This window comes from Eptesicus fuscus, chromosome 16 (genome assembly GCF_027574615.1).
Source record: "Eptesicus fuscus isolate TK198812 chromosome 16, DD_ASM_mEF_20220401, whole genome shotgun sequence".
NCBI lineage: Eukaryota > Metazoa > Chordata > Mammalia > Chiroptera > Vespertilionidae > Eptesicus > Eptesicus fuscus.
In genome coordinates this window covers 41907130-41920790 of record NC_072488.1, presented here as the reverse complement: position 1 = coordinate 41920790, position 13661 = coordinate 41907130, and the positions used below count along the sequence as shown (strand labels likewise).

At 40.0% G+C, this 13661-nt stretch overlaps 2 protein-coding genes across 5 annotated transcripts in view; both read right to left on the bottom strand.

Moving 5' to 3' along the window:
- The window catches only part of GMCL1 (germ cell-less 1, spermatogenesis associated), a 62499-nt gene extending 58906 nt beyond the window's left edge, over nt 1-3593 (bottom strand). The window contains exon 1 of the mRNA XM_008147502.3: nt 3115-3593. Within this exon, the coding sequence (XP_008145724.2) occupies nt 3115-3374 (260 nt within the window). The 5' untranslated portion in view covers nt 3375-3593. The remainder of the gene's footprint in view (nt 1-3114) is intronic.
- A 4049-nt stretch (nt 3594-7642) lies between these two features.
- Nucleotides 7643-13661, bottom strand: part of ANXA4 (annexin A4) — a 55871-nt gene continuing 49852 nt past the window's right edge. For all 4 annotated transcript variants that reach the window (XM_054728003.1, XM_054728006.1, XM_054728005.1 and 1 more), the window contains 2 exons: nt 12932-13054; nt 7643-8644 (listed from right to left, as the gene is read on the bottom strand). In XM_054728003.1, coding sequence (XP_054583978.1) covers nt 8585-8644; nt 12932-13054 — 183 coding nt within the window. In that variant the 3' untranslated portion in view covers nt 7643-8584. The remainder of the gene's footprint in view (nt 8645-12931; nt 13055-13661) is intronic.

The following is a 13661-nucleotide window of genomic DNA, read 5'->3' as shown; positions in this document are numbered from 1 at the left end:
CTGACAGCTTTTCTAGTAGTTAACGAATTTTAATATTTTTAAAAATGAAGTAATTGTTTCAGATGGTGTCTTGAACCAGAGTATTTAACATCTCTTCCCAACAGGCAGAAGAAATAGCACATGCTTTGGTGGTCGGCAGACTTGGGTTTGAGTTCCAGCTTTACCACAGCTCGGTTACCCCCGATGTACCGATGTACCGTAGAGGGTGTCAATAGCACCCACTTCGTTGGGTTACTGGGGGAAATAAATGAGACAATGTAGGTTCCAGTTCCTTATAGCATCCTCCCCAACTTACATTAAAAGATTAAAAGTACAGAAAGGAATAAGCTCAAACAGCAAAAAGGGCTTACCAACTGATGAGAGAATTCTACAGATCTGGAAGTTAGAAAATAAACTGGAAAAGAGCCTCAAAAGTCACAGTCCAAAATTTCTCAGGGTCTAGGATGGAGGCTGAAGCCCATTTGCCCTTCAGAAGCTGTGTATGTGTGAGTTGGGAAGATGAGGTCTCAGGGTAAACAGAAGGCAGAAATAGAAACTGAGGCAGAAAATGGGGAAACTAGTTCCTCTAATGGCCTTCTCCACTCTCTCTGAACACAGAGTACAGATAAATCAGATATAAAGATTCCAAGGATCTTCTTGAAAGAAATAAAACAGATCTATCAAAAAGATCTAAGACTTCAGTGCAGCTGTCAGTGCCCCAGACAAAGCAATCTTCATTCTAGCATATGAAGAATCTATAGCCTGATAGCTCCCAACCTAATCACCCAAACATGGTTCCCAAACTGTGTGTCAAAGCACCTGGGGCACCACAGCAAACTCAGGTAAGTATGTGGACTAGTCTACATTTGAAGGAAACACAGCAACATCTTTCAGATACCATGCAGTCTACCACCATTAAGTTGGTTGGACCTAATTATCTGATATTTCTTTGGGACCCCAAGGTGCCAAGAAGAAAATAGCTGAGATACTAAGGGTGTTTTAAACAAAGTTTGGGAAGCTCTACTCTAAAACAAAGCATGCCCCACCTGTATCGGATGTAGTAGTCAGTGTCCCTACTCAAAGGAGAAGATTAGTGGAAATAGATCTATTTACTTAATTAAGACACACACACACACACACACACACACACACACACACACACACACACACACACACCAGTTCCTCATTCTTAAATATAAGCAGACAACCAAGAATCACCCAACCTGAGGAAAATATGGAATATTATTAAAAAAGAGAGAAACTGACCCCAGAGGAAACATAATTCAGGAAAAAAGAACTTAAAAGCAAAGCAAAACAAAAATAGTCTAATTAATACATCTAGAGATCTGAGAATATTACATTCATAAAGTAACAGAATGCTATGATAAAGGATTACTCAGAACAAGAAAATAAAAGAGCTCTTAGACACTAAAAACATGGTTGCTGAAATTAAAAACCCCTAAGCAAGGCTGAATGGCAAAGTTAAGAGAATTTCTCAAAACAAAAGTAAATAAGACTTAAAAAGGATAAAAAGAGAAGAGAAAGAGGTATAATCCAAGAAACCCAATTAAAAGGGGTCCAAGAAAGAGAAAACAAAAGATAACAGAAGAAAATGGAAGAAAATTTCTTCCAACTAAAGTAGTCTCTAGATTGTAACAATACACCAAGTACCAAGGCCATTATAAGACCCACATTTAACATATTCTAGTTAAATCCCAAAATACCAAAGAAAAAAATTCCAAAAGTTCCAGAAAGAAAAAAAAAAAAAAGGCTTTTGTCAACAAGGAGGGTGTGGGGTAAAAGTGACCTAAATACTTAGTAAAAGGCAGAAACTATCCTACTGAATTAACACACACACACACACACACACACACACACACACAAGATCCATCTGTATGCTGTAGATGCCACTTTAAATATAACACAGGTAAAATATAAAGTATAGAAAAATATATATCTTTTAAACCTTTATTAAAATAAAGTGGTAGTGGCTATATTATCAGTGATAAATAGAGACATTTTGTAACGATAAAAGGAGTCAATTAATTCATCAAGGAGACAAGATTTACTGAGTTCTTCTATACCAAGCACTGTTCATTGTATGCATTTTAATAAACCCTTTAAGGCAATTATTAGTATCTCCATTTTACTAATGAGGGAATAAGACTATTAATGTGCAGAATACAGACTACAACTCAGAATCTGAGCTGTTAAAACTATATTATGCTGACTCTCCCAAACCATTTGACAGTGGGGGGTCCATTTTTGGACAAGCATTCTTACATTAAAACTGCATGAAAGATTTTATAAACCAAACTGTCAACGTAAGTTATCAGTAATGCTTTTATTTTACAATACCTGGTGGTTGCGTAAGCAAAAAATTTTTGAATCATGAAAAAAAAAGTCATTAAAAAAAGTTAAATCTATGTGACCCCACTGATGACCTTTAAAAACAAACAGAGCAACCAGATTGTGTGTGTGAAAACATTTTCTCCTTAGAAACAACACTGTAGTTCACAAGTAAACATCCTGGTTTGCAACTCTTAAGGGGGGTGCGGGGGGGAAGGCTGAGCTAGCTGCAGCACAGCCTTGTACACATCCAGGGCGAGCGGTCCAGTCCTGGAGGCTTTGCAAGACTGTTCCGAGTAAGGAACATCCGTACACCACGGGTGAACCCCACCTTTGCAGTTCAGAACTGCGGTCATTTCCGCTACCCCGAGTGCACCACAATGGGAGCGCCCATCTCAGAGACGACACTCACCAGTCTGAACTATTTAAGGCCACCGGATGCGAAACAACTCGTTTTCCTGCCACCCACTCAGAGGAGACCAAGGTGCAGGGCAGCCAGCAGGTCGCGTCTAAGGTTTAACGAGGCGCCAGCTTCGGCTTGGCGTTTCCCGAGTCTCATCTCGGGGCCATCACAGCATCCGGGCGGCGTCTGTGGTTTGCAGTTCTGAACCCCCAAGCGTCCCCACGGCGCTCCCCACCTGCCTGGCATCGGGCCGGCTCCCACCTGTGCCTGGTCAAGGACACGTTGCACCCCGCCAGCGCCGCCTGGCCAGCCAGTCCCCCGGCCCGGCCGCGAGAGCTGCCCCCACACACAGGTGCGGCGGGCGCGCCCCTCCACGAACGTACCTCCTCGGGGTGTTGAGGAGCCGCTGGTGCTCGTCCCCTTCCTCTTCCTCATCGTCGGTCTCGGATTCGGGGTGACAGTAGCAGAGGGCGCCGCTGCTCCGCTTACGCTTGCGGCTGCCGGGGCAGTAACAGAAGCCGTGGCCGGGCGCGTCGCCGCCTGTCTCCGGCCTCCGGGCCGAGCCCCCCTCCCCAGAACCCGGTTCCGGCTGGGCTCGGGTTCGCCCCGGGGGGCGCAGCACTCGGCTGCTCAGCGCGCCCATGGGCCACGGCTCCCCGGGATCTCAGGGGGCGCACGTCAGGGAGCCCAGCGGACCCGGTCTCCCGCCATGGCCCGGCCGCCGCCGATCTCCTCCAGGCCCGGGTAGGTCTACACGACCCCTTTCTCACGCGCAGCCTCAACCGTTGCAGGGAACGCCGCCGCCTCCATTCACCGCCCCGCCCGCCGCGTCTCTGCGCGCGGTGTCTCCGGGCTGCGGACCCGGCCCCTCGCTTTCGCAAATAAGGGCGGCCCCGGCGGCGCATGCTCGCGGCGAGCCTCCGGAAGGGGCGGGGACAGGTGGGTGGGGGGCGGCGGGTGGAGCCTCCGTGGAACCGGACGAGGGCGAGGGGGGCGCTTCGCTGCCACGGGGCTTGTGGTTTTTGCGCTGTGATCGGCCTGGATCGCCTACCAGCCTGAACTTGGGGGGCCGACTTAGCTTTCAGCATCATTTCACCCACACCCTTTGGGTTAACGGGACCGGGAATTGCAGCTCGTTCTTTCTGCAAACGTTCTTTGAGCTCTAGAGGTCTAGGGGGCTCGGTGCTACTCCAGGGGCCCCAAAGAGTGCTGTTGGAGCTCTTCTTTGGAGGAGTCACCACGTGCAGGGGTCGCGGCCTGGCATTCCGAGGGAGGAGGATCTAGAATGTGCGCCTTAGAACGTTAGGCCCTTGGGTTTCTTAAGCATCAGTTCTCCGCTTCCCCGATACGGATTATGGGAAACGTTCGCTGCATTCCTTTCCTGTCCACCCAGGGGCAGTGGGGTCTGTGCTGGGACAGTCGGGGCTTAAAATGCCTTCTGGAGGCCGGAGCAAAATTTACAGGTGTCTGAGTAAAAGCTACAGGTGTCTGCTTAAGAGTACGCAGCCCTTGCTCTGGACAACTCTCCCTGACTCCCTCTGGCTACTTTTTAAATAAAATATTTATAATGAATTACTCAGAGTAATGAGGTAAATAATTAGTAATAAGTTGTGGACCCACCATAACCATAATAACAAATTTTAATAAAAACTTAAATTTATTATACTTGCTTTGATTCATTCTTTAATACAGAATGCAGAAAGGTAGACATTCCTTCTCCATCTCAGTCTGTCTCCTTCACATATAGTGACCACTATCTTGATAATGGTGTATATCATTATTCCCATGCATGTTCACATTTACATACACATATATACAGTATATATACACACATTAGCAATATACTTTATTTTGCACATTTAGACATGTAATTAAATGGAATTATACTATACCTATCATTCTACACCTTTCTCCTCTCTCAAAATTATACTTTTGAGACTTATCCAACTGACAAATCTCTAGTTAATGTTCACTGCTCATTGTGTGACTAACCCATAATTTATTTTTTCCCCTTACTGAAGGAGTTAGGTTTTTCTACTTTAATGCTCTTAACAGAGCAGTAATGAACACCATGTGCAAGAGATTCACGAAGTAGAATCCCCAGAAGTGAATATACTAGGAACTTTCAACTTTAACTGTTAAATTGCTTCTGAAATGATCTCACCAACTTCCCAGGTGTCTTACTCTGAGAAATCTGAATTGAGAAAGGTTGGCTGGGGCAGTTTGGGGGTAGGGGCTAGGAAAGGAGAATGATGGCTGAAAGGGGATCAGCCTGCATGCCCAGAATTTGTCAACACAAAGGATATGCAAGTGTTTGCCATGAAACAGGTGTGGGCCACCACAAGGCATCCAGCACGGGATCACCTTAGAGCCTGTGCAAGAAGCCTGGATGGAAGGACAAACAGTGCAGCACAGAGAACCTGAAGTTATCATCAAATTCTTAAAGGCTGAAAAACAAGAATTTCATTTGCCTTGCCAAAGGAACCGAAGATGAGTAATTCCCTGATGATGGGGTTGATAAAAGAACCCAAGAGAATGCCCACAAGAATCAGCTTTAAACATCTGCCAACAGCACACAGCATGACCATCAACACCAGAGCACAGTCAGGTAACGTTAGTGGAGGTAGTTAGCTAGTTATTAATAAAGGCAGGAGGCAAAGGGAATCAGATATAAAGTATAATCAACCTGGGAGCATGAGCCTGCTTGCTTTGCCAGGAAGTCACAGCTTCACACACTCCCCAGGGAACCACCTGTCTGTTCCCCATAGAACACTGGGGGAAGGGATAGAACAATGAAGAGGAGCTTAAGCACAGGCACAAGGGAAGTCAGAATGGCACAGGGGGCGGTGCTTGACCATAGCCTGGGGAAATAAAGTACTGGATTGGTTGGAAGGTGGGCCCAGTGCAGCTTGGGAAATTGACTAGTTATTTTGAAAAAGGTGGTCCTAGTCTTTTACAAGCCTGAGATACTATAGCCCCATAATCCCAGGGGAACAAAGAAGATAGATTCCCATTCTCTCTCTCTCTCTCTCTCTCTCTCTCTCTCTCTCTCTCATCTAGTAGCCGACTGGGGCCCACAACAGATTCAGAGGGCTCCAAAGGACTAAATTTTACACAGGGACTCTGGTCAGTGGCCTTTGTATTGCCCTTAATGAAGACAAGATTGGACTTTTCCTCATGGCGGATGGATGGAGATGGGACATTGGAGGGGCAGCCATCTATTTCCACCCAAATAAATCTTGCCACACCACAGTCTCCCGTGTAAGGGTCCATGAAAAGCTTCACTTGAGATCCGGTGAAAGAACATGATTTCCACTGGCAACACTACTACAACCCTGGCTAGGTTGGGGCCTAAGGAATAGAGTATGGAAGGAAGCCTAGGTAGACAGAGAGGCCTACCGTGACCCTTCCCCCAAAGCCATCAATAGGCCAGAGCTGAATGAGGGAAGAAGCTTCAATTAAAATCAAGTTTGGAATTTTGACTGGGCATATTAATTACTGAAATGATTGTTTTATGACCTTAAGGCAATGGTCGGCAAAATGCGGCTCCTGAGCCACATGTGGCTCTTTGGCCCCTTGAGTATGGCTCTTCCACAAAATACCACGTGCGGGCGCACACGTACAGTGCGATTGAAACTTCATGGCCCGTGCGCAGAATTCGGTTTTCGGCTCTCAAAAGAAATGTCAGTCATTGTACTGTTGATATTTGGCTCTGTTGACTAATGAGTTTGCCGACCACTGCCTTAAGGGACTGCACAGTAGGACTTTTTATAATCTAAGAGTCACCAAAAAAAGTTATAACTCTATCCTCTATTGGAGTTTTCATCTAGAGACAGAAGAATTGGGCCCAATAAGTAAATATAAATCAATAGTGGGAGAGGAAAATGAAGTAACTTCATAATTATAGTATTACATCAGACTTATTGAATACTAGAGGCCCAGTGCATGCAATTCATGCACTGGTAGGGTCCCTAGCGGCTGCCGGCTGCTGGCTGGGTACTCCCTCCCTTCCCCCGGCCGGCCCCGCCCCTGGTCAAACTCCCGGACAACTGGTCGGGGGACAATTTGCATACTATGCTTTTATTATATAGGATAACAAACATTCCTCTAGGGTGGCTTTATCCTGCCCTCTAGAAAACTTCTAGTCAACAAATACAATTTGTTTTAAAATTCTGGCTAAGTCATATACAATTTAAAGGTAAAACTACCAAAAAAAAGCGTGATGCTTCTAAAATCAAATAAAATTATTTGGAAATTTCATGCTCTTCTGCGTAGGTATCAAAGCAGCAGAACTATTTCCTATATTTAACTAGAGTTACTAAGTATTCATGTATATAGCGTTTACCAATTGCTTGAGCACTTACTAGTATAATAAGCAAGTAGAAACAAATTGAAAAACAAACCCTGATATTTCACAAATAGTATAGAATGAACAGCGAAGATAAATATTCTTATTTAATACTAGAGGCCTGAGGCACGAAATTCGCTGAAGAGTAGGCCTTCGCCACCAAGGTGGCTGCCTGGATCCCTCCCTCGCAACCTCGGCGGCTGCCTCAATCCCACGGCTGCAGACCCTGCTTCATCTGGAAGGTCATCCAGTTTAATTAGCATGTTACTCTTTTTTTATTATAGATAAGTATTCCACTTAGAATGGAGACCATCACTCATCTTCAGAGAATAAATCAAATACATTATTTTATGTCATTAAGTAAGAATACCGTTTGGTATACGTGAACATTAGTTTTACAGTAGTACGTGTATCAGTACATAAGACTAATTATGTTGTTTTTTCCCCTCAATGTTGTAGTTCTTAATAGAAACTGAGTAACACAAGTCCTTCGAAAATATCTTTCAGGTTTCAGGATGAAAAAATTCACAAGTGGTAAAGTCGGATAAAGAGTATACCTCATCTTAAAGACACCATGTTTTATTCAAATTATTTTTCCATGATGTATACAAACTGAACTTTTTAATCAAAATAATTCTAGAGTTGAAAGGCACAGTGCAAATGTAAATGAGTACAAATTGACAAAATCCAAAATGACTTAAAAAATTATTTTTAGCACAAAAAATTTTAAGTAAAATTCAGAACATTACATTCATCTTCAAACTGGCTTAAGACATTAAAAAAAATATTGTGGAATGTCCAACATTTATGTTTGGTAACCAGACATATATGACCTGTATAACCATTATTAGAATTTAATTTGTTCAGACAACTTGGTGATTTTGGTATATTTCAAATTGGAGAGAGTAAGTGATCTTAACATAAGATGTGATGGAGGAAGTATTTCACAACAAACATAGTAAAGATCAACTAATGCTATCAACAAAACCTAAACAAAGAACATTTGTGGGTGCTTTCAAACTATGACTATGTGAAATAGGAAATTGGACAGATATTCTTACTAACTAGAAGCTCACAATTTCAAATTAAGAAATTACTAGCCACTTTAAAAATAGAATTAGGAAATAAAAGTGACTTTAGAATAGCCTTCCAGTCTTCCGCTTTTATAGATTTTCACCAAATAGAAAACATGAAATAATTTAATATAACCCAATTTCTGTGAAACACAAATGAGGAAGAGATATGTTAAAAACATGGAGCACACTATTATTTCTAATTTTAAATCTCCTTTTAAGTTTTATAAGCTTTGAAATACAAGTACAGCTTTCAAGCATCATGAGTTATAATTATAGATGAATAATAACACAGTCTATATCCTAGGAGGCAAACGTAGGCGTTTTAATTTGGAAATAAGTGTTCTGAGATAATGCTAATAGCAGTGTAGAAAAATGAAGTTAAAAAATATCAAGGTTTGGGGAATCCTCTTATCTTCCCAGGATTTCAGTTTAATCATCTCCTCCACAGAGAATAAGCAGAACCTTCCTGTAGTCTCCAGATGTGTCACCCTGAGGAGAGGGAAGCAAAGTTACAGTCAGATAAATGAGTTCTAAAATGGAATACACAGCTCGAAGTCTCTAGGTTAACTTTATAAAGCTTGTCTGGATTTTTCTCAGAGTTTTAAAAATAACACTTGTTATTGTTTATTACAAAAGTAATACTTGTAATATTACTGTTCGATGAAGAAAATGAAGACATAAAAGAACATAAAAATCATCCATAAATCCACCATCTAGAGATTACTATTCTTAACATTTTGGTTTGTGCATATCCTTCCAGACATTTTCCTATGCATATAGATTCCTATGTGATGGGACTGAAGTATTTTGTATTCTGATTTTTTACTTAATATAGCCTGAATATTTCCCTATTTTAATTCATTAAATATTCTTCTACAGCATCATTAATTAATGACTACAGAGAATTCCACTGTACATAGGTAAAATAATTTATTTGATCTTCCCCCCATTGTTGGATATTTATATTGTTTCTAATTTTGCACTATTACAAACACTGCTGCAATAAGTATATCATAGTTAATTTTTTTTTTGCATTTCCTTTATGATTTACTCAGGATAAATTGTCATAAAATGGGAATTACTGAATTAATGATCATGTATTTTCTTAAGCCTTTTGATAAGGGTTGCAAAATAGCCTACATGAAGGTGCTGTAATTTCTACATAGAAATTTTTATGGGCTAATTAATAGAGCAGTTTTTGCTAGTGCTTCATGGGCACTAAAAAGGATGGAATCGGTGCTTATAGGGTTCAAAGTTTAACTTACATCTGTTAAAATATATGTAATATATTCTTGTTTATACTTTGCCTCATTGATCTGCCAAAGAATAAGGGTATGTTAAAGTCTCCCTCGCATAGTATTTTCATCAATGTCTTATTTTGGAGCCTCGAATGTCTTATTTGTATACTTGAATGCAATTCTATTTGGCACCTAAAGTTTCATAAGAATTTAATCTTTGTTGTGAATCACTGCCTTTATCAATATAAAGTGATCCACTTTCTGCTATTAATTCTTTTTCTCCTTAAATTCTTTTTTTACTTATAGTATAACCCTACTTTCTTTTTCACGTTTGTCAAATGTTCTTTTCCCTGGTCTTTTTATAAGCTTCTTACATGTCACTATATTGTAGTTGTTTCTTATAAATACCATGGAGTTGGATTTTGCATTTTTACCTTTACCTGAGAGTTTACTTATTTTTATTATGACTTACATTTTTAACTTATTTCTGTCATTTTTTATTATTTATATATTTTATATTTCTATTATGCCCTTTCTGAAAATTGTTATTGAATGGGCAATGTATTCCTTATTTTTAGTCTTTTGCAGTGTTGTGTGTATGTATACACACACACACACACACACACATATATATGTATATATTTATACATATATATATAAACATGTAATATAAATTTATTTATAGTGATGTTTCCCCAAGCCAATCAATACAGGATGGGGCAAAAATAGGTTTACAGTTGTTTATATGGAAAATAATATAATAATTAATAAATAATAAAACAAGATTAAACTCTGTTTCGCCTACTCACAACTGTAAACCTACTTTTGCCCCTCCCCTATATTTTAGTACCCCATCATTTTAGTGTCTGTATAGTATTACATTGTATGGATGTTCCATAATTTATTTAAGTCACCCCTATTGGGTGACTTAAATGAGAATATATAATACATTATACACTATAAAAGTATGTCCTCCAGGCTTGTTTGACTCAGTAGATAGAGCGTCAGCTCACAGACTGAAGGGTCCCGGGTTCGATTCCGGTCAAAGGCATGTATCTTAGTTGCAGGCTCAATCCCCAGCCCCGGTCAGGGTGTGTACAGGAGGCAACCAGTTGATGTGTTTCTCTCACATCAATGTTTCTCTATCTCTGTCTCTCCCCCTCCCTTCTACTCTCTCTAAATATCAATGGAAAAGTATCCTTGGGTGAGGATTAACCAAAAATAAAACAAAACAAAAATGTATGCCATATTGTTTATTCAAATATAAATAATATAAAATAATATAAGTAATGCTACAATGAAAATATAATATTTAGTGTATTTTTTAACATTTCATGAAACAATTTTATTCAGATTCTGTCATAGATTTTCTTAAAATGTGGTAAAATAGATATATAACAAAACTTGCCATTTTAGCCCTTTTTATGTGTATAATTCAGTGGCAATATTTACATTCACAACAGAAACTGTCACCAAGAAGCAGAAACTCACCATTTTCCCCCTTCCCTCAGTCCCTGGTAGCCTCCAATCCACTGTCTGTCTGTATAAATTTACATATTCTATATACATCATGTAAGTGATGTCATACAGTATTTGCCCTTTTGTATCTGGTTTATTTCACTTAGCATGTTTTCAAGTTTCATCCATATTTCAGAAACTTCATTCTTTATATCTATCTATATCTACTAGTATATCTATCTCTATCTCTATCTATCTCTATCTCTATCTCTATCTCTATCTATATATCACATTTCGATTATCCATTCACCTGTTGATGGTCACTTAGCTTGTTTCCACCTTCTGGCTATTGTGAATAACGTTTGCGTTAGCATACAAATATCTGTCTGAGTCCCCGTTTTCATTTCTTTTGAGTATATACCTGGCATGGAATTGCTGGGTCATATGGTAATTCTATGTCTAACTTTTTGAGGAAGCACCAAACTCTCTTCCATAGTGGCTGCACCATTCTACAATCCCACTAGCAATGCACAAGGTTCTAGTTTCTCCATATTCTCACCAACATTTATTATTTTCCTTTTTAAAAAAAAATTATAGTCATCCTACTAAGTATGAAGTGGTATTTCATTATGGTTTTGATTTGCATTTCCTAATGATTAATATTATTGACCATCTTTTCATGTGCTTATTTGTCATTTGTATAACTTCCTTGGATAAATGTCTAAAATGGGTTGTCTTTTTGTTATTGAGTTGTAGTTCTTTATATATTCTGGATAATAAACCTAATTTATCAGATACCATTTGCAAATATTTTCTCCCATTCTGTGGATTAAGGGGCTTTCATTTTATTTTTTTTTAAAGAAATTCCTAAACATATAATGGCTAAGCAAGAAGTAGAGTTCATCTTTCAAACAGATATTGCCAAATTGCCTCCAGAAAGGTTAGACCAGTTTTATTGTCCTTCCATAAGAGATGGTGAGTTTTCCCCAACCCCTCCCAATGTTGGTTATAAACGCTCCAAATTTTGTGAAGATATATTATGTGAAAAATGATTTGTTTTTCTTTTCAACTCATTGAATATTCATGAGGTTAAGTTTTTTTTTATAAATTGGCCATTTGTGTTTTGTCTTTCATGAGTGCATATTTAATATCCTTTCCCAGGTTTGTTTTTGGGGTTTTCTCTCTCTTTTTTTTTTCCTTAGTGATTTATAGCAGCTCTCAATACAGGGATATTAACCCTATTTTATATGTTATAAATATATTTTCCAATAACTTCATTTATGGTCATCTATGAATCTTTAAAGTATTTTATTTACAACTAGCTATATATCGGCTTTGCAAAATAAAGTTGCCTCATAGGCCAGATAGAAATAGAAGCAAGTTCCTGAATAAATAATACTACCATGAAATCTGTAGTACTCAAATCGCCTAATAGTTGTACCTCTCCAAGTTCTCAGGAGGATTCAGAATATTTAATTCACAGATCACGTTCTGATTTGAATTTGTTGTGCAGGCAACACCAGCTTCTAGGGAAATGGATCTTGGCTTCATATTTATGGCCTCATAATTTTCCTCCAGAAGCAAAACCCAAATAATGAGGGGTTTTTAGGGATGTGACTCTTTTCTCAACACGCCCATGCCATGTTAGCCCGCCTAGAAGTCTAGTGCCAGGAAAAGAACAGCAATCCAAAATGGTGAACACGCTTTCCTATATTCTCAGCAGACCTCAGTTGGCCCTGGATCGGATTCTGGAGGACTGGTTTAGTTGCTTATCTTTCATTGTAAGCAGGTAGACAGAGAAATTGTGGCTCTTAAAGTGTTCATTAAAATATAATCTTTCTGTGTCTGGGATCAACATGAAATAATTAGTATATTTACAATGCAAACATTTCCAGTTTCTAACCTGGCAGAGATTGAAACATCTGTGTGAAAGGAGAGAGACTGGAAATTTCTGAATTAAAGTAGCACCTTTAAAGGGAATGATATCTGCCAACGAGAGGATAAGACGTGTCTAAATACCTAGGTCAGAACCCCATCCTTTCATCAGAGCCTCCCCCGGGGCCAGGGCAAGACTGCCTACCTTGATGAAGGAGTACAGAGACTTTCCATAGAGCCTCTTGAAGTGTGCCCGGATGTCCAACATATCAATCTCCGCCCGAGAAACCATCACTCTGATAAGGGTGTCATCATCGGTGCCCAAGCCCTAGGGAAGAAAACAAGATCCCACCCTATTAAGGTCTGGATGGTTTCCAGACATGCTCTTTAGTCAGTCCGGGCAAGACTGTGCACGACTCTCCTGACGATGCCCTTTATGCCACGACCTAAGGGGCGTGTGGAATACCTCTCCTCACCAACTTAACGTTCCAATCCTCTGTTCTGACACTCTAGACATACCCTGTGTTCTCCAGCTACAAGCTTCACTTGCAATGATTCCTTCCCACCCATCCAGCCCATGGCATCCTTCCCTCCCCATCCTTTCTCCCATGTAATATCTTCCAATGTAAAACTTCCTTTAAGGTCCTGCTTAAACATAACAATTTCTTTATATATTCTTTTCTGATCAATACCTTCTAAAAAAAAAAACCCAAATGTGTGAAAAAAATACCCTATCCTTTGTGTTCCTATAATGTTTTGATACTCAACTACTGTATTGCATCCTATTTTGTTCTTATTGGTGTTTTGAGCATACCTGCCTTCCCCTCAGGGCTAGAAGTTCTTTGAGAGCAAGGACTACATTTTCATCTTGCCTGCACCGCCCCCGGTTCCCAGCAAAGGTACTGGCACAGAGCACAATGCATGGTTAGGAGCCT